This window comes from Coffea eugenioides, chromosome 4 (assembly GCF_003713205.1).
Source record: "Coffea eugenioides isolate CCC68of chromosome 4, Ceug_1.0, whole genome shotgun sequence".
NCBI classification, from domain to species: Eukaryota; Viridiplantae; Streptophyta; class Magnoliopsida; order Gentianales; family Rubiaceae; genus Coffea; species Coffea eugenioides.
This window is the reverse complement of record NC_040038.1, coordinates 5,873,030-5,895,644: the sequence shown is the minus strand read 5'-3', so window position 1 is coordinate 5,895,644 and position 22,615 is coordinate 5,873,030. Positions and strand designations below refer to the sequence as shown.

Below are 22,615 nucleotides of genomic sequence, written 5' to 3'. Positions count from 1 at the left end.
TCTGCACATTACTAAAGAAAGCAGAAGACTTTACTTAGAGTCCTCGTCACGCTTCGGCCTTCGGGGATATGGAAGAGTAGATTCATAGCCAGAAGCCTCTTCCTTCCCTCAGTCTTCTTCATCCTATCATCTTCTCTGCAGTTTTCACTCTCCTACAAGTCCTAATACACTGCTTCTTCCAAAAAAACACAGGAAAAAAGTATGGAAGAGAACGAGGAGTCCCCACGACTGAAAGGGATTGTTATTATCACACTACCTCCTGCAGATAATCCATCTTTAGGCAAAACTATAACTGCTTTTACACTGACTGATGAATCACAATTTCAACCACCATCGAACCACCACCAAAACCAAATAGAGCCGCCATCACAGCCTTCACAATCACAAGAGGACAGCCAGAGCACTCATGCTCAGATACCTTTTTCATTGAAAAGATTTCTCTTTTATATTCCAATACCACTTTTTGGGCTTGTATTTATGTCTTTGATTGCTTTATCTTATTGGGTTTCTTTCTCTCAAGAGACCCTTTACGAATTACGTGAAATAGATGACGATCAGAAGTCAAACACTATTATATTCCCTTTGTTTCCTAAGGGGGGAATTGGTGGTAGTTTGCAGGGAGAATTTGAGATTAAGCTTGGGAGATTTGTTGGATCGAATTCCAAGATTGGTAAAATAAGATTGAGTGATGGTTTGAGTCAAAGAAAGTCTCTAAAATCTATGATTGCTGAGTCTAAGATTGATTCGACTGCTGTTTTGCCTCTCAAGGGCAACATTTATCCGGATGGGTAACATTCTTTTTCTACTGAAAGCTTAATTCCACTAGATATGTTCCTTCTTCATTCTATTTTGTATGAGATTATCTTATTGAGTGCATAATGTGGACGCACATCTGATGCTCTTTAAGGTGATTTCTGATTTTGTTATTATGAAGTTTTTGGTGTTAAGGTCCTTAAGTCTGTCTTGCTTATCTGGTCACATAGTTGAAGGACATTTACGTTAGACAAATTAGAGATTGGAGATCAAACATACAGTTGGCTAGGCTACCTTGTCAGTGACTTGAGAATTATGGAAGGGGAGCTGGTTGACCACCTTAGATTAACTTTCGTTGGTATTGATGCTTACTAGAATTAAAAGATTTGATTGAGGCAAGTTGTCATAATGGATGCAAGCCAATAAAGAAAACATTACCACAAGTCAATTTAAGGTACTTATTGTTTGTAAATAACTCCCCAAGAATTAGTTTTTTTCCTCCTTTTATAGGTTCCCCGAAGATTTACATGTTGAATGATATTATTGTATACCTTGCTCAAGGAGTCAAGGAGGTGTGTGTATTTGTTAAATGCAATTGGTGTTACTAGTAAAGCGTGGAGTTTAAGATAGATTTTATTCTCAATATGAAACTAGCTACTTATACTTACATGTGCTTTTAATGTGTTGAGTGCCATTAGTCTACTAGGACATGTTTGTCCATAAATAACTTTTGTCGTTTTTTTTTTTTGTCTGGGTGAAGGCCTTAGTCTTATCATTGCAGCCCTTGTGGCATATGCATATAAAAGCAATTATACTGTCAAGAGAAGCTCTTGGATTCTGGGATCTGAGTTATTAGTTTTAGCAGATCAACACGTTGGTGAAATTCTCCACATTGTTGCACTCTTTCTGCACATGAATAGTTACTTACCTTTTCCTATTGTCCTGAACAATTGCAACTGACAATACTTGATTATTTAATAGGATAAAGTTCTTTAGTAAATATAGGGGAATGATAATTGATGTAACTGAGTTGCTGAATTTTTAGGATGACTGCTATGAGTTCAATATTGTTAATGTGCATGTGGCTTCTCCCGCTGTCGGAAGATATCTCAGTACTTTGTTTATAACCCCATGTGCTTGGCAAGTTTGTGTGTAAGATGTCAGTGACTTAGGTTTATTTGTACAGGTTATACTACACATATGTACTTGTGGGGACTCCCCCAAGGCCCTATTTTCTAGATATGGATACAGGCAGTGACCTGACGTGGATTCAGTGTGATGCTCCATGTACCAGTTGTGCAAAGGTGATGCTCAATATACTGCTTAATTTGGTTGAGATACTTTTCTTAGCGTCTTTGCATCTTTCATCAGGGGATGTTTTTGTGGCAGTGGTGTGTGTGTGTGGGGGGAGGGGGGGGGAATTGAAGTTGCAGTTCGATAGCATCTTAGTTTCAAATCAGTAACCTCCTGAGGGCAGTGGAAAATCTGATTTTTGTCAAAACTTGGGACCAAATTCATAGGATGGTGATTATGATGATTTTTCCAGGGAGCACATCCATTTTACAAGCCCGCAGCAAACACAATCATCCGTTCAGATGACTCATATTGTGCTGAAGTTCAAATCAATCAAAGAACCAACTGTGCAACTTGTCATCAATGTGATTATGAAATAGAATATGCTGATCATAGCTCCTCTATAGGTGTTCTTGCCAGGGATAAGTTTCACATGAGGAATTCAAATGGATCCATTGTCAGCTCAAATTTTGTGTTTGGGTAAAATTTTTCTCGCATCACTCTTTGACTTTTAAACTTATATACTTATTTTATAATGGTGTATTTGTATGATGTTTCTCAGCTGTGCTTATGATCAGCAAGGCTTGCTTCTGAACTCACTCATAAAGACAGATGGAATCATAGGACTTAGCAGGGGGAAAATCAGCCTTCCTTCCCAGTTGGCTAACCAGGGTAATGTAAGAAATGTAGTAGCACATTGCCTTGCTGCTGAAGCTGGTGGTGGTGGATATATGTTCCTGGGCAATGACTTTGTGCCATACCAGCAGATAGCATGGGTGCCAATGCTTAATATCCCTTTTATGTAAGTATAAGATCTCAGAAGTACCAATCATTTTATTTATATATTTATTTTGGTTATATTTTTTGGGTCTTGATTTTGGACTCAAGACATAGTTGGAGTACAACTTGGCCAACACAAGTACAACCCTGCTAGGATTGGTCACCATTATAGATGCACAGGAATCTACAATCAGGGTTTAGGGGTTTGAGCAATAGCAGGTCTAGTTGTATCAGTGAGAAGAGGAAAAGGAGAGGCGAAGTAAAGAGTCCATTAAAAGCATAATAATGAAGAAAAAATTTGCAGAATGATCTCAGTTGAACTCTCGATTGTTCGCAAAGTTACATTGTCTTTGACAAATGAATGCTTTCTGATTGATTGAACATGAGAAAAGTTAAAACTTTGAGTCATATATGCAATCAGGTCTTTGCAACCACATGTTTCATATTTCTCGATCTCACCATGTCACTGGATGTACATTAGGACTTTTTCTGATATATTATCTCCCGTTTTTGGTTTATCAATTGTGAAACTAAAAGAAGCAGAACATTAAGCAAGATAACAAATGAAGAGAAAACACATTGTTTGTCAATGACAATGGGGAACGTGATTGTTGATAGATGGAAGAAGAGGAATCACAAAGGTAAATCCCGTTAACCTGGGATAATGGAAACATGGGTTGACATAAACATAACATTGGTTTGACAAATTACCTCTTAAGTGCCCTTAGAGTTTTGTAATGATTATTTTTACATTTCAGCTTCTTGATTCTTTATAATTCTTAAGAGGCATTTTTTGATTCTATCCTAATACTTGCCTTTTCATGTTCAGAACTTCTTATCACACAGCACTGACAAAAATTACCTATGGAGGCAAAGGGCTTAGCTCAGGTGGTATCAATGATGAAGTTGTACTTTTTGACAGTGGTAGTTCGTATACATACTTCCCAAAACGAGCATACAATGAATTAGTTGCCGAAGTAAGTTGCATGAAAATTGATTCATGTAAGCTTGCTTTCTGCATGTTGCTATAGCTGTTTTGTAACAAATTTCTTTATTGTAGCTTGAAGGTACTTTTGGTGAAAGCCTCATCCAGGATGCATCAGATAATACATTACCCGTTTGTTGGCACATTAAGTTCCCAGTAAGGTATGGTAGCAGAAAAGTAATTGTTCTGGGCTGAATTTATCATGGATTCCTTATCAGAGGTATTATTTGAAAATGGAATTTATTGTCGTGAAGAATTTTTACTGTGGTGAAGATGGCAAGCAAAATGGATGCCACCTATCAATTTAGCTCTTCCTCATTGAGAGCAAGAGAAGGGGTCATCCATCCCAAATTTTCTTCTATTGCTTACCACTGTTGACATTTATGGCTTAATGGATAGACTCAAATAGGTAAAATATTTAGAAATTGCACTGGTGTAAAGATGGAAAACTAGAAACATAACTAGATGGAACCCATTGAAGCTTGAAGTGAAGCATGGGGCTAGGGTATGGGTAGTGATGAAGTATTTTCAGCCTTTATAGCTGATCTACTATATCTGCTTTTCTCCTGCATGTAGGATAAATACAAATAGCAATAGAAAAGGATTTGGTCTTACTTCAGGCACAGAATGCTGCAATCTGCATGTTACTATGTTACAAGTTTTTGTATGCTATTTGTCATTTCTTCACTTTTCATGAAAAGTGAAGAAAGTGTATATAATCACATTTGGATAATATTCTTGGTTTAGATGTCCGTATGTTTAAACTAGCGTGAGCATGATTAAAAAGTTCCTGTGGTATTCGTATGTACATAAGAAGACTAATACATTTTTCAGCTGTGGACATGACTAATAGGGAAACGTGTGGTTTATTGGGCATATTAGGGGTACCTGTAGGATGATTCACATTCACGAAGATGCTACATACTCTTTGTTAATCTTTTCCTTACAGCTCTGTGGCAGATATAAGACATATTGTCAAACCTCTAGGCCTTCATTTTCGAAGCAAGTGGTGGATTAAATCCACAAAACTTCAGATTCCTCCAGAAGGTTACTTGGTCATAAATGTAAGGGCTTTAAATCAAATTTTGTTGTTTCTGTTCTCTCTCTAGATGACATTTAATGAAATATAAGCAAATTTCTGTTGTAGAACAAAGGTAACGTATGCTTGGGTATTCTTGATGGAAGTGAGGTACAGCATGGATCTTCTCTAATACTTGGAGGTAATTTTCATTCTTACATAAGCTCTTATGGTAATTTTGTTCTCTATAACTGAGGTTAGCCTGAAGCTAGATTTGAAGAATAGAAACAGGGGATAATTCTTGGACAGGAAAAAGGATGGCTTTGGTTTCTAATATTGGTTTGATTTATTTGTTACAATGACTGAATGACCTACGACCGCAGTCATTGAAACTGGAACCTACAGAATGTCAAATACTAATGCCTGTTTGTCTAAGTTGGCATATCTGTCTATTTTTGTTTTCAGTTGTAATGCAGGGAGGACTTCTAGTAAGGCAATTGAAAGTCTGAGTTAGTTAGTAAGGGGCAATGTCAAATACTAAAGCCTTTTGTTCTAAGCTGGCATATCTGTCTATTTTTGTTTTCAGTTGGAATGGGGGTAGGACTCCTAGTAAGGCAATTGAAAGTCTGAGTTAGTTAGTAAAGGGCTCTTTATTCTCTGCTTAAAATCATTCAATTTTCTTGTTTGTTGTCTCTTATCCCTTTATTCTGTCTACAAATGAAATTCTTTCTTGGTCTACGCAGATATCTCCTTACGCGGTCAATTGTTTGTATATGACAATGTGAATCAGAAAATTGGGTGGATAAAGTCAGATTGTTCCAGGCCAAAAAGATTTGAAAGACCACCATTTTCTTGAGGTATGATCCCTAGTTCATTTCTATTGTTTCCTTTCAAAATTTTTTGCATTGTTGTCTCAAGTAGATTTTGATTTTCCTTTTTCTTTTGCAGAGATATGTAGAGAGCAGGTGTCTGAGCATGGAGCTTGTGTTTAATAATCATGACTCTTTTTGTCAATTTTGCTGAATCTTTACCACTGTATAGCAGCATCCCATTCCCTTAATTTGTTTGTATGCAATGTTGTTGAGCAATGTGTAGTCAGTCTTATATGAGGAGGTAGGAGAATGTTTAGGTGTTAACGTTAACCTCACCAGGGTATGATGTATCAGCGCAAGAGAGGTGGTGGGCATCTTGGATAGCATGAAATAGAGATTGCCTCTGTAAGGTAAAATATGGAAACTTTTACTCATATTTTAATATATATATATATATATATACTTACTGTGTGTGTGTTTTCAAAAGAATTTTTTGTTTGCATCATAAACATTTTTTTCAATCCATTTTTTTATATTTCGAGCTATCTTTTTATCTGATATGCATCACATCATAAAAAATGATACAATAATTTATACATTACATCACAAAACACGTGCTACAATGATTTAATAGTGTCACGCCATGTGTTTTATATTCATATACAGTTCTAAGTTCACTAGGAGAGATGATGAAATTTCTGTTTAAGAACTAGGGTTTCTTCCATCTCCACCTACAAGAGTGGAACCTCTTGCTGTGGATGAACTTTATCAGCTAACCTGCGCCTTCGTTATTGGTGAAGAAGAACCTCGAGCAATCAAATTTTTTTTGCTTGTGCAGTAAATTTGACTGGAAGCGCGAAACTCAAAATCATGGTCCTAGGATGTTTTTATCAAAAGATAGAACCAAATTATTTGATACAATATGTTCTCAAGTTGTGTTTAATCAATTTAAAACTAGTTCAAATCTACGATCTCAAACAAATATGGTGATTTACGTAAGAAAGCCAGGTATTTCAAATTTGGAGGGTTTAAACAAAATTATCTCTCTAAAACATTCAAAGCACTGAAGCATTCAAAGAATCTGTATATGTCTAAATTAAATTAGGAAACCGGTATTTTCAAATCTTAGAAACTAAAATGTGCCTTGGATAGAAAACTTTTGCCTATGCGCCTTCAACAGAGAAAATGGGGTTGAATTAAGTATTCCAACTATTTCTGCACATTGCAATTTCTCTCCGATACAAAGGCAGAAAAACTTTGTCCCTTCCTTTGTCGATAGGTACAAAGTAGATGGTTATATAATCGAGCGCACAAACAATTCATTCTTCTTTTTCTTCAAGTACGAATTTACAATTATTAGTTTCCTGAACGACAATAATGTATGGTTTTGAGATTCAAGCTTTTGAGCTCAAGTTAATTCTAAAGAATAAGTAAATATAGACAAATGTATAAATACATTATATTTTATTAAATGTAGGTATATATATATATATCTTGTATTTTTCTCAAAAAGACAAATATAAATAAAATTAGTATTGTCTATATTCTAAAACAAAGAAATATAATTAAATTTATTCTAAATCATGTATGAATTTTAAAAAACAAAGAAATATAATTAAATTATTCTAAATTTTTAAATTTAAATTCAAATTCAAATTCAAGTTAGCTTTCAAACCCTTAATTCACAAGATTTTAGAATTCAAGCTCCAAGTCCAACCTCGTCGAGCTACTCGATTTGCTCGAACTTAAACCCAATCGCTCAACCGAATAAACTCATGAACTCATAATATTTATAACTCCAAATCTCGCACCCGTAGCTCCTAAACCGTGTTCAAGGAAGTTAGAAATGAAGGTTGTCAATCCAACAACAGTGGCAATGTCTAATTTCTTGCTTCTGCCATACTAAAAAATAACACACTAGGAGCTAAGAGGAGGTTTAATAGTTCCCACTAAAAGAAAAATTCTCCTGACCTAATTTCCCTAATAATAACAGGTCATTGACCCGATCTCTCTTTGCCGACGGGGATGGGGAATGTATAGCGCTTCGGGTTAATTGCATAAAACCCCACCAACTATTACCCCAGGATTTGCCCCCTCAAAAATCACATACGCACTTCACACACTAGGCAGCAAAATTAACTCCGTCTATATCATTGAATAAGTGATCGGTATATCCTCCACCACAAACTCATATGTGACAAAATCATCAAAAGTAGCTAAAGAGGAGAGATTCAAGATCCAAGGAAAGGAAAAACAAAATGATTACATCAAACCAGAACAAACTATTTGGAAACTGCTGCCTATAAAAATAAAAAAGAAATCCGCTAAATCTTGAAATTCAAATACAATCCATATCTAACAAACTAATCACAGCACTAGGGTGAGAAAAAATGGAACCTGGCCATGTTGCTTTAACTCGACATCATAACCTGTTCGATTGCCTGTAGTCCTTGGTTGGCGAAATACCTCACATCAACATCTGGGTCTTCACTCAATTCAACTAGACATGGTCGGATTGTCTTCTCTACAACCTGCGTTTAAGAATTCACAATTAGATGCGAGTCACCAAGTGCAACAAGCATTAATGTGATGTTTCCTGTCTGAATTTGGCAAATTCAAGCCTCGGTTCAGTGCAAAGATAGCAAAAGAATTAGTATTAGTGATACAAAAAGCTGCTCTATGAAAGGAAGAGCAGACAAACGAAGACTCTCAAAATTTCCAAAGCATCACAGGAAACCCCAATTTCAGCATAACATCATCATCAAGACATCTCTTTCCAAAGCTCTTTCCTTTGGATTTACAATAAACAAAGTAATATACTCAAAATTTCATAGCAAGAAGGCCACTGAACGTTCTGGAATCACTTAAATTAACTACAGAAGAAGAAAAACTACGTACCGGCTGATCAACTATTGGAATAAGAGACTGCAACACCTTTGCAACATTGAACTTGATATTTGGAACCCTGATATGTGATCACTTCTGAGAAGATTGACAGGAAAGTGCGTACTGTCCCTAACCAAGAATGAAAATTTGAAAACTGACCTGTCCTTTGCTGTTTCCACAATCACAGGTAGGAGCTTAGAGCATGTAACTTCAGAACCCATTACAGGAGCAAGAAGCGAAATGGCATGAAGAATGGTCATTCGGTAAAGGTAATGTGGGTCATTAATCATATCCAAAACCTGATCCAAAACAGCCAAGTTAATAAGTAATACTTGTGGGAAAGTCCACCAAAAAAAAAAAGAAGAAACAGGAAAAAGCTTTCATAAATAACAGCAGATAGTGAATACTCAAATAACTAGGCTTCATATCTATTCAGATGCTCTATCGCACAAAGATGTACCCTGAATATGTTGTGCTTAAACTGTGCATAGTTTCCAGAAAAAAAAAAAGCACACACACACACGTGAACGCGCACACAGAGAGACAACGAGCTTACTAGCAGCTTTTGCCTCCTTTCGAAATCTACAAGATATCAAGCTCTGTGCAACTTCATCAAGAAATGAATATGCAAAAATATCATAAAAGCAACCTGTGGAATAATGTGCTGCATTGCCCATTCTGGACCAAATTCTTCAGCAAGGCGCTTCACATTAGTTGCTGCTGCATCTCGAATTGAGAAAACCTATGAAGTATTAACGGCAAATCATTAATGAGTGAGAAGTTCACAACAATAAGCCTCCCATACACTACATGAACAGAGAAGATCCAAATGCCACTTTTAATTTACAGCCCAGGTTGTAGAGTTTTTGAGGTTCATGCAGGGGAAACTTAGGAAAACCTATGGACAGAATCATTGCAAATCCAGAACTAATGCTCATATAGCATCACCTAATGTAAAGAGCTAAAATTATATACTGTGCTGAACAATCAACTAACCCTGAAGCAGGAAATAGGCAGCCTATCTCTGTTGGTTATAATAGAAAAAGTAGTGCTTGCACTAATGTGCCTAAATGATGCCTTTGAAGTTGCATTAAGTGACAAAATAATTCAAGATTCTACAGGCTTCTAATAAGCCAACTATAGAAACTAAATGTGCAATCCTACCATGTAGGGTAAATGTGCCGTAGCAGATTGCAGAGTAGTTGTCACTTCTACTAACAAGAAAAATTTTACTCTGAAGTCACATTTTCTTTAGTATACATCACTTCCCACACTGTAAATGTACCTAGGAGTCCCCAATCCGTTGTCAAAAATAAAATAAAAGTTGGCAAACAAGAAGATAACTGTCTATAGCAATAGCTAAACTAACCCTTTATTTGATCCAGGGATGGCAAAATACGACAGGAAGGGTCCTCACAAAGTACTCAAAATTTTCAGAAACATTGACAAAGAACAATACAAATGCAAGAAATACTCAAAGCTATAGATCTTTACACCAGCAACTCCTCCCATTAACATTCTCACTGGCAAAAAAGAACTTTACACACCTTGTCTTTCAACCATTGCATGCACAGTGCACCAAGCTTATCATCAAAAAAGCCAACACCCAACTGACTAGCCAATAAAGGTATGTACTCGATAATTGCAAGTCGAACTCTCCAATGTCTATCTTCGGCAAGCTCAACAATAGCCGGTAGGAGGGACTGGGAAAGCAGATCTATTCCAATAACCTGCATCATTAGGCAATATGCACTTCTAATTGAAATTGAACTCGTAAAGGACAAGAACTAGAAACGCGAAACTTGGGAAGGACTTGCAGCAAAAGTTATAAACAGATAATAATTGTAAGCAAGCAACTAGACCTGGTTCACTTGATCAAGCTTGCTAATAATGTTTAGTCGAACATCAGGGAACTCATCCTTCAGAAGTGAAAGAAATATAGGCAGAAGCTGCTCTATAGTTGCATCCTGAAACAATCAAAAGAAAGAAGACACATATTGAAGGGTAAGTGCGAAGAGAAATTAAATACAGTCAAAAAGTTTATTTGAAGAAAATTGTAACAGTAATCATTACAAACAAATTTGTAGATTGTCGAACATCTAGTGCATATTATGAACAAGCTATCCACAGGAGATACAGGATAAACAAAAACTAGAAACACTGGCAGGATTAGATACTTTTCCACAATCCCTGAGTGCTCAGGAAGATAAACCGACAAGGTACTTAAACAGTTTGATTGTCCACAGCGCTAAAATGGAACTTTAAGGATCTATGAGGCTCAACTAGTATCACATATGGTCATATCTTGATAAGCAAAGAGAGTTCCTTGACAAACTCGTTGTGAGAAGCCAACTAAATAAGCATCGATGACTTCCATGAATCACCATTTTCGTTAAAATAGTTACACACAAGGATAAAATAAGACTTGAATAGAGTCGTTTAAACAACAATAATTGAAACTGAAAGTATTAATTGATATGAACTGATCAAGATGATTTTAAAAGTTGCACTGGAAATCAGAAACTCTTAACAAGTTTTCATCCCAGAAAGGCAATAATGTATTGTAAATAAATTTATTAATCATGTGATAAGAATATAAATTACCAAACACATAAACATGCAAACGTTTTGGATTAGCCCTAAAAAATTGGAACTTTCAAGCTAACAATAGCAACACAGGAAACCAAAACGATGCAAACATTTTAGAGCGAAAACAAATTCTACCTTTCCTAAAACAGGAGCCATTCCCATTATGACTGAGGCCAAAGCAGAACGAACATGCTGGGATGAGTCTGAAGATAATTCCTGCAAACGAAAGAAAAAGTTAATTGCTCATTCTCCAGTCTTTAGATACAGAAATAAATTGCTATAAAAAGCTACATAGTCCAGCCAAAAAATTTAACAGCAGCACAGAAATGGAGGGAAAGCAAAATTAGAATTCCAGTAACTTCTATACCTTCACACAGGGTAAGACATGCTGAACTGCAAGCTCAGGGCTTAATATTCGGCAGAATTTTGTTACTTTTCCAGCAGCAGCTATGCGAACTTCAGCCTCATTGTCACGAAGTAACCGAACATATGCAGGAACCAAATCCGTTCTTAACAATAACAGAGATCACAGATGAGCAAGAATAAAAAAACCATATCACTTAACTGCAAGATAGAGAATATAGCAACAATGTTTTAACGATTTGTATAATGGCTAATGTAAGCAACTTCTACCTTGTGGCCTCTGGCCCCACTGCTTCGCAGAGCTCATAGAGTTGGTTGGCAACCATGTAACGAACTCGCCAAGACTTGTCCTGTTATTGAAGTAGCTAGAAAATCAATTAGAACAAATCCAATAATAGGTTGTGATACTATAAAAAATGCTACTACAAAGATCCAATCACATTAAAAACAACTATTACCACCAAAGATGAGTAGGAAAGAAAATGAACAAAATTTCATTAGCAATAAAAACAGTAACCAGGAATTGATATACTTAGTACCAACTTAAGGCAAAAGTGAATAACTTTAGAAACTTGTCAAATTTCACTGAAAGTAAATAACACATTTCAAAGCCACCCAAAAACTAAAATAGTATGGATAAACATCCATAAGGTAAGGACCTAATAAAACACTATAAGCAAGCTTAGACTAGCAAAGGCTTTTTGTAGAATATATATTTAAAACTGGACCTACCTGTGAGAAATTAACTATAACCGGAAGAATATGTGCCACACAATCTTGAGGCTCCAGGTGCTTCCCAAGAGCTGCACAATCTTCAACAGCCAATAATCGCACAGAATCTTGATCTGAAATAGAAAAAATGACCTTCTTAGCTGGGTAATATTCGTTAAAGAACAGATTTATTTGTTTACACTGATATTTTATTCATAGCGAGAATGGTCCAATAAGCAACCACAGGCACAATGACTGCATTACCTTAAGAGTATATCAGTATATTAGCCAACAAATTCATTGATCCATTAGACCTCCAAACTAATGGTAAACATTGAACAGGGCCAGACATAGGTTACTCATTGTATTTACGTCCAACTATCAACTATTGGCGGTCGCTTTCAAATACAAAGTGAAACATGGCTCCAACTGTATAAACTTTTTGTTAAGATAAAAATCAAAGTCAGATTACTGAAACATGTTACACCGGCATAGGATTTGATGGGCAGTTATTTTTTCCTTAAGAGTATGTCATACTTCAAATAACGATAAGAGCAAAGAAAAGAGAGAAGGAAAAGCGGCACATACAACTAAACCAAAGAAACAAATTTTATTGTTAAATGGCAAGTGTGTCACAATCAAATTAGCATCTATCTGATAGAAAAGTTGTAGATAAAAAAATACCATCTTGAGTCAGATCCTCAAACATTGACATTATGTCAGTCTTCAAATGAGCTGGTTCAACGGTAGCAGCAAACTTTCCTAGATTTGTTGCAGCTGCTCTCCTCACCATGGGCATGTCATCTTGACACAACTGACTGTATATAGTCCTTAATTCATTTCTCAATGTCTCTGAGGCTGAGGGATAAGCAATATGGAACAATCCACAAGAAGAAACTCGAGCTGTAAACCACTCACCTGCAGCTAGTCTCTATATGCGAAATTATATCAGCAAAGGTATATCATATATCATTTTGATTACATATGCTCAAATTTTTCATACATATAAGTTAATATGACTACATGGTACAAGTATTACAAAGAAAATAAAAATAAAGAAATTCAAGCAACAGAGAAGCTACATACTGTGTGGTAAAACTAAAAGGAAAACTCAAATAGGCTTTATTTAGCGGATGCTACATGGCAACAAAAACGTGTAAAAGCAAAATGCCGAACAATTTCACATGACACATGCAGAAAACAGGTGTGCCATCCAACGTTCACGACATCCACAACTGCAAGTCTCTGAAAACTCAGCAGGCACTAAGAGGATAAGAACAGACTACTGTTCACTCTGCACCAAGTTTCAAGGAAGCAAATGCTTTAACACGTCAAACCATGAGATTACCTCAGTTTGCATTTTTTGGTCATCAGAAGCTCCAAAATAACTAAATTTTCCAGAATCTATGCTTTAGTTAATTTTTTTCCTCGTAAGTCAAACTATATTATCGATTACCCAGTTTGTCATCACACAGTCTAAAGGTAAGCAAAATATGAAAGTACTATAACCGATATCCATCCACAGAACTACACAATCTGAAGTAGATTGCCTACTCAAATAAACCTATCAGTATCATCATCCAATTTTATTAAGTAACTTCTAATATTGAGGGAGAGATAACCGTGACTAATTGGTAGCCAAGAAACCATTATTCATATTCAAATACTAAATAAACACATTTCAGCACCTACTATCCATGCTTATCAGTGGGCAGTGGGCAGAGGACAGTGCAATAGCTTTCATATCAGCTTACACCCAAAGATAAATACCCAATATAGCATAACGTTCATTGAAGTAAATTTTAACTTCAATTCTAGTTAGAAAATGTAAATGAGTCAAGTTAAAACAGTTCAAGTGGCACTATATCAGTTTCGTTCATTCGAAGCTATGTAAAACATGATCCATCAAGTGTACATTCTATGCAGCAAAGAAATGGAAATGTATCCATACATAACATCCCGAACTTATACAAGTGAGAAGAATCTCGAATGCAGTACTTCACATTTCAAACACTCCAAGTAACGCTCACTCCAACATCTCTCTATGAACCTGAGAATAAATCTAATATAATCTCTTCTATGTCTCCCCCAGCACACGAATAACATGATCTAAAACGCCATTGCTGATATCTGTCCAAGTTATAATTGTAAACCGGTCATGTGTTAAAGATTTTGTATGCACCATCTCCAGATGCTAAATGCATTAAATTACCAGATACATGGCAACTTTTCATGCATGTAGGAAATAAATGCTCATTAACTAGTACTTGCAAACCAACCAAAATACTAAACTAAATGACAACGGAACATTTTAATGCACATATCAAAGAAATATGTATTTCATTAACACTCAAATGAGTCCAAATTAAGCCGTGATGCTTGCAAAATCAGCTGATACTATACACCTCACTTTCTATTTCCTACCTTCAATTTGCAGTGCATCATATTAATCTGTCAAACAACAAATCACATTTTCCCAGCCAAATCACATTCAGAATCTATGCCTATCAACCAAATTTGCAGCTTTTTAAATCTTATGGTGCTAACATTAACTTTTCCAAGCACAATTCCTCCTAGCTCAAATTTCGCAAGCAACAAATAGGAAGAATCCAAATCTATCCTTTTTTTTTCCTCTTTTGATAAAAAAGAGATACTTGATCGGAGCTTACCTTCACGAGAGGAATAAAAAACTCGAGCAAATCAGCTTCCCTCATTTGAGATCCAATTCGACACAAAGATTCCACAGCTTTATCCCTGACACATGTCTCTTCAACGCTACAAAGCCCTTCCAGAGGCGGAAGCAACACATTAGCATGCTCTACACCGCCAACGTACGGTACAAAAACTCCTAATTCTTCCGCCATGGCCAGCAACACCTCGTCGTCATCGTCATTATTCTCGCTGAGAAACGGAATCAACTCTTTCCGCGTCCTCTCCTCTCCGAGGGCACGCGCAATCGTCGAGAGTCGGCGGATCGAGTTTAACCGGAGCTGAATGTCTTCGTTCTTCAATTCGTCGATTAATACCGCAATTGGATACAATGGCTCGTCGATCATCGCCATGGTAATTCTGATTCCAATTCCACTTCTGTGTTGGAAATGCACAAATTGTTAACGAGATTAGATCAAAGTTTCGACTTTGGAAGAAATGAATTAGGGTTTATGGGAAACGTGAAAAGTCAAAATTGAAATTTGAAGGCTCAAAATTTTCTAATTTTTGTGAGTTTTGAACTTTTCTGGAACACAATTGGGGCTGAAGAAATGAAGAATTTTACTGAGAAGCCCTTAGGGCGTGTTTGTCTCTGTCAGGTATTTCGCGGTTTTTCCTTTTGTTTTCTTTGTTTTTGTTTGAAAAGGAGACTCCGTTGCTATCCAAAAAAAAAAAAAAAAATTTCAATCCGTTAATTAGAGGTGGGCGCGGGTCGGGTACCCGCCCCATTCACCATTTGGCTGATCCGATCCGCATCTTGCGGGTCAGCCATTTTTTGACCCTTACCCGCCCCGCATATCAGTGGATACCCTATAATCGAGTACTCACTAAAATAGGGTCGGGTCAACGGGTACCCGCCCTGCCCCATTTATCATTTAATTTAAAAAAAAATAATTTATACCAATTTAATTTTATATTTTACACATTCATCTAAGATTTAAGAAATGTTTTTTTTCTAAAAAAAGGTTTCCCACCAAGAAACAAGCATGTGAAGAAAATATAAGATAAAGGAAAAAAATTAAAAGAATTCAAAATCAATAAAAGTTTGAAATAAGTAGCACAATTTTTAATATATGTGTTCCACATTAATTAAACTTTTTTCTATAAAATATAAGATCATGGCCTCTACAAATGAATCTTGTAAATAAACTATAGTCTCTCATATTTGTAATGCAATTTGTTCAATAAATTTACTTATTTAGTTCTTATTATTTTATAGTGCGTATAAAAATAAAAATAAAATAAAATATATATATGTGGGGCGGATCGGGTACCCGCGGGTTTTTAATTATGTGACCCTAACCCGCCCCGTATCTTAGCAGGTACCCGACCCTCTTTTGACCCGATCAAATAATAAAAATCGGATATCCTAATTTTCGGATCGAATCGAATCGGATATGACGGGTTTTTGGGTTAGCAGATAATTTTGCCCATCCCTACAGTTAATAATTTGATTAATAGTAATTTTATATTAATTAACCTGTCTTCATATTTTCCCCATTTTTTCCAAAAAATTGTAAGTTAAAATTCAAAAAGCAGTTATTTTGCAGCATCTGAATTTAACTTATTTTCAGCTTTAAAATGTTAAAAAGTGAATAAAAAAGTAACAATAAAAGCATGAGATCAGAGTTCAGAACAGGTTGCACTTGAAAATTCGAGTCAGCTTTATTCCTTTGGTCTTCAACACAAGAAGACTTGAAAACCTACCATGAAATTTCTTGAAAGTAAAAAGTATTTTTGATTTGAACCAAGATTCACTACTTTTGGTCTTCTTTAATAAAATGTTTTTCAGTGCACTTTTTAATAGTCCTTAGATTGTTTCCACTATCCCCATTATATTTTTGACTTTCGAGCATAAATGTCTTATTCATTCTTTGTCGTAAAAGAAAACAAAATTCCAATCCATACAACATTCTTTTAAGACATAATAATCTCCTTCCACATTCTCCTAATTTTAGCAGAGAAAATTTTGAGCTATTAACCAAAGCAGGATGAAGATTAAATCATTTGTGCCCACCGTCCCTCTCAAATAAACTGATCAGTTCTTTAAGCATAGTTCTGCAAGCAGGGACTCGTAGGATTTGCTTTTGTAAATAATGTAGGGCTAATATTCCACAAAGCAAATAACTCGACCATATTTCATAGTGAGAACTTAGAATGGAGCTTCTGAAAAGAAAAGCTAAGAAGAACGAAGGTAAAAGGATTCAAAATGAAGCTTTTTACTAGACAAATTTCCTTCAGTGCTACCACATTTCTTCAAACCAAGATCCAGTTCCCGGTTGGTCAGTTCCATTTCACCACGATGGTAGGCACTATGAAATTCTACCAACTACTCTATAAAAGGCATCAACATATTGTTGTTTTCAAAGGATGCTAGCCTCTACTCAAATGTTGCTATATGCTGGTGTTTACTATGATTTGTTATTGACTGTAATAGTCGCAATTCAATTCATTGCATCTCTGTTTGAGCGCTACAGACATCTGCATAATCTGGTCCACAAGCCCACTTCTTCAGCTGCTGCGTCTGACGAGTTGACAGGCTCCCTGAACTTTGCTTTCTCGCTTAACTCTTCAAATGAGTCAACAAGATTTTGAAGCCTAGCTACGAATTCAATGAGAAGAGATGCAAATGTTGCTAAAGACAAGGCACTGGCACTTTCGTACGTCTTCGATTCATCATTTTCAGGTATTTGATTTGCTTCAGGCAACACAGCTATAGGCCGTGACTTCTGTTTCTCAGTTTCATTCTCTGATGTAACTGCTGCAGGAGGGTTGAAGTTAACATTTGCATTAAAATTTCTGTCATCCCAACTTTTCGAGAGATGAAGTGCTCTTATGTCAATAACTGTTTCATGGAAGTTATTATTTCCATTTAAATAGTTTCCATCATCAGTCATATCCAGAGATTCCTGTGGAACCTTTATTCCCTCAGGTTTTCCGATTTCCCAGCTTTCTGAATTGACAAGGAGGTAAGATTTTCGATCGACCTTTTTCTGCAACTCTTCCGCAGCCTCATGCACCTCATACAGCATATCATGTGAACCCAGTTTCTCCATATTTTTCACCTTCTGGCCAAGGTCCCGCAACACTTTTGCACTGGCTGTGCTAACCCTCTGGAGTTCATTGCGAAACACCTGTCTTCTTTCGGCAGGAGCCTAGAAACAAGACAATAAAATCTTAAGTTGTGCACTCTTTAGCATTAAAAAAGATTGTAAATTTATCAACTAATGTAACGGAAAAGTGACACAATATGGTCAGACAATTATGATTGCTTACCACGGTCATATTATAACTTGGGGTGATTAAAGGTTACACATGTTTCTCTAATATATTTCACCCACACAAATATAGAAATTATGTCAGTTCAAATCAGACTGCCAGAAAGCATAATGTTTGGCACTTGAGTTAGAAGATAAAAGAAAACTTGATAGCGAGGGGGGGCATTAGATGAGGTTTACTTTTTGGTCAAAATCTGTCTATGACAGAACGTCTGAAATATCTTTTTGTTGGAGGCAAGTGAAATTACTATAGAAATCATCATAGCCACTTGTGTTACAGTAGAAAAAATCATCCAACACATGCATAAATTAGAACAGCGCTGAAGATATGTAAGCATAACATTACCTGTATCTCTGAAAGTACACATCCATGTAATGCCATGACCATGAATGCACAATGCCTTAAAGCACCACTGACTTTCACATAGTTTCGCCATGGATAGTTGAACATTTTGTAACGACCATGAGGTGGCTCCCAGACGGCAAAACTCACCTAAAACCATAACATTTTTAAGTCAGAAAAATAAACTAATTTATCTTGCAGGTAATCAACCCATGTAGGTCAACAAAAAGAAAGCTTGCCAGAGCATCCTCCTGGCTTGTGGATTCCATGGCTGATCTGTATCCACTGTACACTGGATCATCCGATGCTTGGTAAGTAAGAATTTTTGAAGGGACCCTTTCATATTCAACGCAGTTAAGGTATCCACTGATGCAACCTAAAAGGATGTTTTGCAAAGCAACCTTAGCATGCAGTCATACAGAATACATAACAAAACCTGAAGAAGTAATGGATGTAATTTGCAAAATCAGCTAACCTTCCAAGGAATTAGCAACACTAGTGAAATTTTTGGCAACCAAATTGTGAAGATCCTCACCAGCCCAGATGGGATAAATACATATATTCACTGCCAAAGAAACACTGGCACCTAAAGCAATGAGCACAAACCGAGTGACTGCTGTATCCATGAAATTTTTCGTCCGATACCCAGACACCATTACAAAACAATATGTTATCAGGAATACTCGAAATCCATATTCATAGGGCTTCATTGTGGGATAGAACTTTGCACAGGTGATGCAAAAACCTAAACACAACAAGAACATCATAATCAGTTCAGTTATAAACCAAAAGGAAAGCAAGGTTACACTAGGTTGGAACACTGACCCGAATATCAGACCTGTGATTAATATCCCAAAGATTACAATAACTTCTTCCCATTCTCCGGCCAGTTTGGACAATTCTCCCATTGCAAGGGCAAGCCCTCCAGCTGACAGTGTTCCTAATCCACGATTAAATCCTTTGCTCAGAGTGGCTCCTGCAATAAAAGGAAAACAAAGAAAATTCATCAACCCAACAATCAGGAGATCGAAAAGGCTGAGAAAGGAAAAATTTTATGATGTAGAATACCAAGATTCATGACAAGGTGGAATTTATATTGTTAGATGCTATTCAGAATTAGAGTGACGGTTCCTCAAGAGCACATAAAATGAAATAACTCAACCAACTCTAAACCAGACTGTCACCACCGCGTACTCTTAACTCTTGGATTTGCTTAGCTTACGGATACTAGAGAATGATAAGTAACTGTTACTCCATATTATAGCAACTTATACTTGCCTAAATGCCTCAAGATTTTCTAAAACAAAATATAATTTGAACGCAAATGTTTCTTACTTCTTCCCCCACAACTTAGACAACAATAAATTGCTGGAATTCTTTAGGCCATGAATTCAAAATGATCACTAAAATTACACTCTTGGCTGATTTCCACCATATTTTAAGAGCCTACAGATTCCAAACTCCTCGCTGCTGTCAAACTTCATCATCTGAAAAGATATCTTTCACACCTTCCACTGAAGTCCTCACAACCATGATAATAAACCTCACAGAACACTGAAAATTAAGGCCTTCCCCACCGACACTTCTCTAGGTATCTCTGTAGCAACCATGGCAACAAACATATAGTCTAAACAAAAAAAAATCCCAGAAAAACCCCACAAAAATTCAAAGAAATTTTTAAAAAATAAAGATTTAAAAAAAACTGAACAGAGAATGTCTGAAAAGCATTCGTACCTATACTGAACTCAAAGACAACAACAACGGTTAAAATAGCCCAAACAGAGTATCTGCTAAGATCTTTCATGGCAGTTGGCTGCTTCAAGAAAATCAACAAAGATATAAGCATCATAGCCAATCCCATCTTTGCAGAGAATACAACCACTCTGGGGTCGGCTTTTCCCGTGTCCCATGCCCTGATAGCCACACTCATCAATTTTTTCCATAACTCCAAGAACTTGTCTTTCATTGACGAACAACATCCACAACCAAACCGTTCCTCAGCCCCATCATCCCAAGAACGTGAGAATCGAGGCAGCTCCGAAAAATCTCCTGACCTATGTGATGATAAAAGCCTCTCCCTTTCTCTTTTCTCAGCAAAACTCTGCCTAAACGAGCCCGTTCTTCCTACCATTCTTCTTCCTGTTATTTCAAGAATGATTCTTTTACTTTTGTTTATTACACATCAGTGCATGTACGATGCAGATGGGAAAAGAGGAATGAAGGAAGGAAGGCGAGGAAGAGAGTTCGAAGAGAAAAGGTTTTGGGAGTCGTGGAGACTGGAGAGGCCTGACTCTTCTGCTCTTGACCACTTCTTGCGGGAGAATCTGACGGAATCAGGAGTCTTTTTATTCTGTTGGGCGTCTCGGGAGGTAAAGGAATGATGTCGTTTTGTCGAACTTAGGGGTGAGCCAATTTAGATCTAAGGAAGGCCAATCGTGTTCGTACAAGTGGGATGTGTGGGGTTCGTGGAAGGGCCAGGTGCAATGTGACTTCTGAATTTATTTATTTTTCTTTTGAGGGTTCAGTACTGGTCAATGAACTGGTAAATTGGGAAGGATATGATCTGTATGGATGAGGCCGCACTAAAGCGTAAAGGGCCGCGGAGAAAAGTTGAAGGAATTATCTTATACACTGCTAGGAAAAGTCTGAAGTAACGATCGTTATAGTAACGAAATTGTTTTTACCTGATATAACAGGTAAAAACACTTTTAGCGACCATTTGATTACCTGTTGTACTGGTCATCTAAATAAAATAGTACCTAAAATTTTGGTTAGTAAGTTTTACATTAAAAATAGTAAGTTAACTCAATAGATTAGTAACTTTTATGTCTCAAACAGTAAATTTGAATAAATATGGAACTTACTTTTTTTTTGAAGTAAATTACTACTCTATATCTAAAACTTAGTTTTTGGAGAGTAAGTTTAGTTCAAGTAATAGTAAGTTTTTATAGATTAATAGTAAATATTGTTCATAGAATAGTAAATTTGGTTAATTATCAAAACTTACTAGTTTGTGGCATAAATTTACTATTTTACTTAAAGAAACTTATATGAAACAAGTATTAGGAAGTTTATTTGAAATAATGCTAAGATTTTTTTATTATGAAAACTTTTTATTTTTTTTGCATATGACCTTATAACATATGTAAGAATAATTTGTCATATTATAAATTTTGAATTATTTATGAATTTGTTAAAGGTTAGAAAGTTTGGATGACAGTAACAACAAATATTTCGAGTTATATATAGAATTGCCCTTATCTATGCATCACAATTTCGATATATTGACACCTATGAATATAATAAAATGGTACACAAATTTTCATATATTAATGCCTATGAATTTAATAAAATGGTAAAATCTTAATAAATTTATCTTTTGGGTCACAAGTATAAAAATTAAAGTTGTATTGACATAGCATAATCTTTGAAAATTATAGTAAAATTACACATATGTTAAGTTCTGTGACTTTCAAACATACTTTGTATCATTTACATTATGGATTTGTCTATCAAACTCTTTTTTTATTGGCATATGGTATATAAATTATTATAAAATGTCATTTTATAATAATCATAATTTTTTATAGATGAATTTTATGTAAACTATTAAAATTATGAATTCACAAACGACTAAATCTGACTACTTTATGACATATATTAGTCTAAATGACTAAAAAATTATTGTAATCATGTGCACGTTGATTGTTGAATTGAAATTTCCTTTATTACTAGTACAAGTTCTTCTAATCAAAACAAAATCAAATCAAATATCTTTTCCTTTTGTATGCAGTAGTTATGCTTAATAGAAAATTATTAAACCATTATTACAATTCATAATTTCTCCTAAAATTAGTAACATTTTCCATGACCTTTAACCTTGTCAATAATACTAACCACCGACATGTAGATAATCTTAAAAGCAAAAGCCATCAATATGACAAAATAAAAATGTTTTCATGCTGAACGAAAAAAATTGCGATTCTATATAGAATCGCAATTTATTCATCATGAATGAGAATGAATTGCAAAGTTATCGCATTTCTAATTTTATATGCATTCAGAATTTCACGCAACATTAGTTTAGAAGAACTT

The 22,615-nt window shown here is 35.8% G+C and overlaps 3 protein-coding genes across 3 annotated transcripts; 1 reads left to right on the top strand and 2 right to left on the bottom strand.

The window, feature by feature from the left end:
* Positions 1-6,103, top strand: LOC113768192 (aspartyl protease APCB1). The gene is made up of 10 exons (XM_027312453.1): positions 1-788; positions 1,940-2,057; positions 2,300-2,526; positions 2,609-2,848; positions 3,656-3,803; positions 3,887-3,972; positions 4,761-4,875; positions 4,959-5,031; positions 5,573-5,686; positions 5,778-6,103. Exons 1-9 carry the CDS (start codon positions 202-204, stop codon positions 5,683-5,685), a joined length of 1,707 nt encoding a protein of 568 aa, XP_027168254.1. The 5' UTR covers positions 1-201; the 3' UTR covers position 5,686; positions 5,778-6,103.
* A 1,661-nt stretch (positions 6,104-7,764) lies between these two features.
* On the bottom strand, positions 7,765-15,488 carry LOC113767735 (serine/threonine-protein phosphatase 2A 65 kDa regulatory subunit A beta isoform-like). Its single transcript, XM_027311916.1, has 12 exons — positions 14,860-15,488; positions 12,875-13,121; positions 12,212-12,324; positions 11,750-11,829; positions 11,484-11,625; positions 11,252-11,332; positions 10,390-10,494; positions 10,075-10,257; positions 9,177-9,269; positions 8,687-8,826; positions 8,540-8,606; positions 7,765-8,172 (listed from the first exon to the last, which is right to left on the bottom strand). The coding sequence occupies exons 1-12, from the start codon at positions 15,250-15,252 to the stop codon at positions 8,053-8,055; spliced, it is 1,764 nt and encodes a 587-aa protein (XP_027167717.1). The 5' UTR covers positions 15,253-15,488; the 3' UTR covers positions 7,765-8,052.
* Positions 15,489-17,014: 1,526 nt separating this feature from the next.
* LOC113768098 (aluminum-activated malate transporter 9) lies at positions 17,015-20,841 on the bottom strand. The gene is made up of 6 exons (XM_027312336.1): positions 20,255-20,841; positions 19,359-19,496; positions 18,996-19,265; positions 18,760-18,896; positions 18,524-18,670; positions 17,015-18,054 (listed from the first exon to the last, which is right to left on the bottom strand). The coding sequence occupies exons 1-6, from the start codon at positions 20,649-20,651 to the stop codon at positions 17,371-17,373; spliced, it is 1,773 nt and encodes a 590-aa protein (XP_027168137.1). The 5' UTR covers positions 20,652-20,841; the 3' UTR covers positions 17,015-17,370.
* Between the last annotated feature and the right edge of the window lie 1,774 nt (positions 20,842-22,615).

Excerpts from the sequence above, each read along its gene's own strand:
- LOC113768192 (XM_027312453.1), top strand. The coding sequence starts at position 202 with ATGGAAGAGAACGAGGAGTCCCCACGACTGAAAGGGATTGTTATTATC. Across the intron at positions 2,849-3,655 it reads ATGCTTAATATCCCTTTTAT|AACTTCTTATCACACAGCAC; the intron begins GTAAGTATAAGA and ends TTTCATGTTCAG. Across the intron at positions 5,032-5,572 it reads ATCTTCTCTAATACTTGGAG|ATATCTCCTTACGCGGTCAA; the intron begins GTAATTTTCATT and ends TGGTCTACGCAG.
- LOC113767735 (XM_027311916.1), bottom strand. The coding sequence starts at position 15,252 with ATGGCGATGATCGACGAGCCATTGTATCCAATTGCGGTATTAATCGAC. Across the intron at positions 12,325-12,874 it reads TGAGGATCTGACTCAAGATG|ATCAAGATTCTGTGCGATTA; the intron begins GTATTTTTTTAT and ends TTTCTATTTCAG. Across the intron at positions 11,830-12,211 it reads TTATAGTTAATTTCTCACAG|GACAAGTCTTGGCGAGTTCG; the intron begins GTAGGTCCAGTT and ends CTTCAATAACAG.
- LOC113768098 (XM_027312336.1), bottom strand. The coding sequence starts at position 20,651 with ATGGTAGGAAGAACGGGCTCGTTTAGGCAGAGTTTTGCTGAGAAAAGA. Across the intron at positions 19,497-20,254 it reads TGTCTTTGAGTTCAGTATAG|GAGCCACTCTGAGCAAAGGA; the intron begins GTACGAATGCTT and ends CTTTTATTGCAG. Across the intron at positions 18,671-18,759 it reads CAAGCCAGGAGGATGCTCTG|GTGAGTTTTGCCGTCTGGGA; the intron begins GCAAGCTTTCTT and ends TTATGGTTTTAG.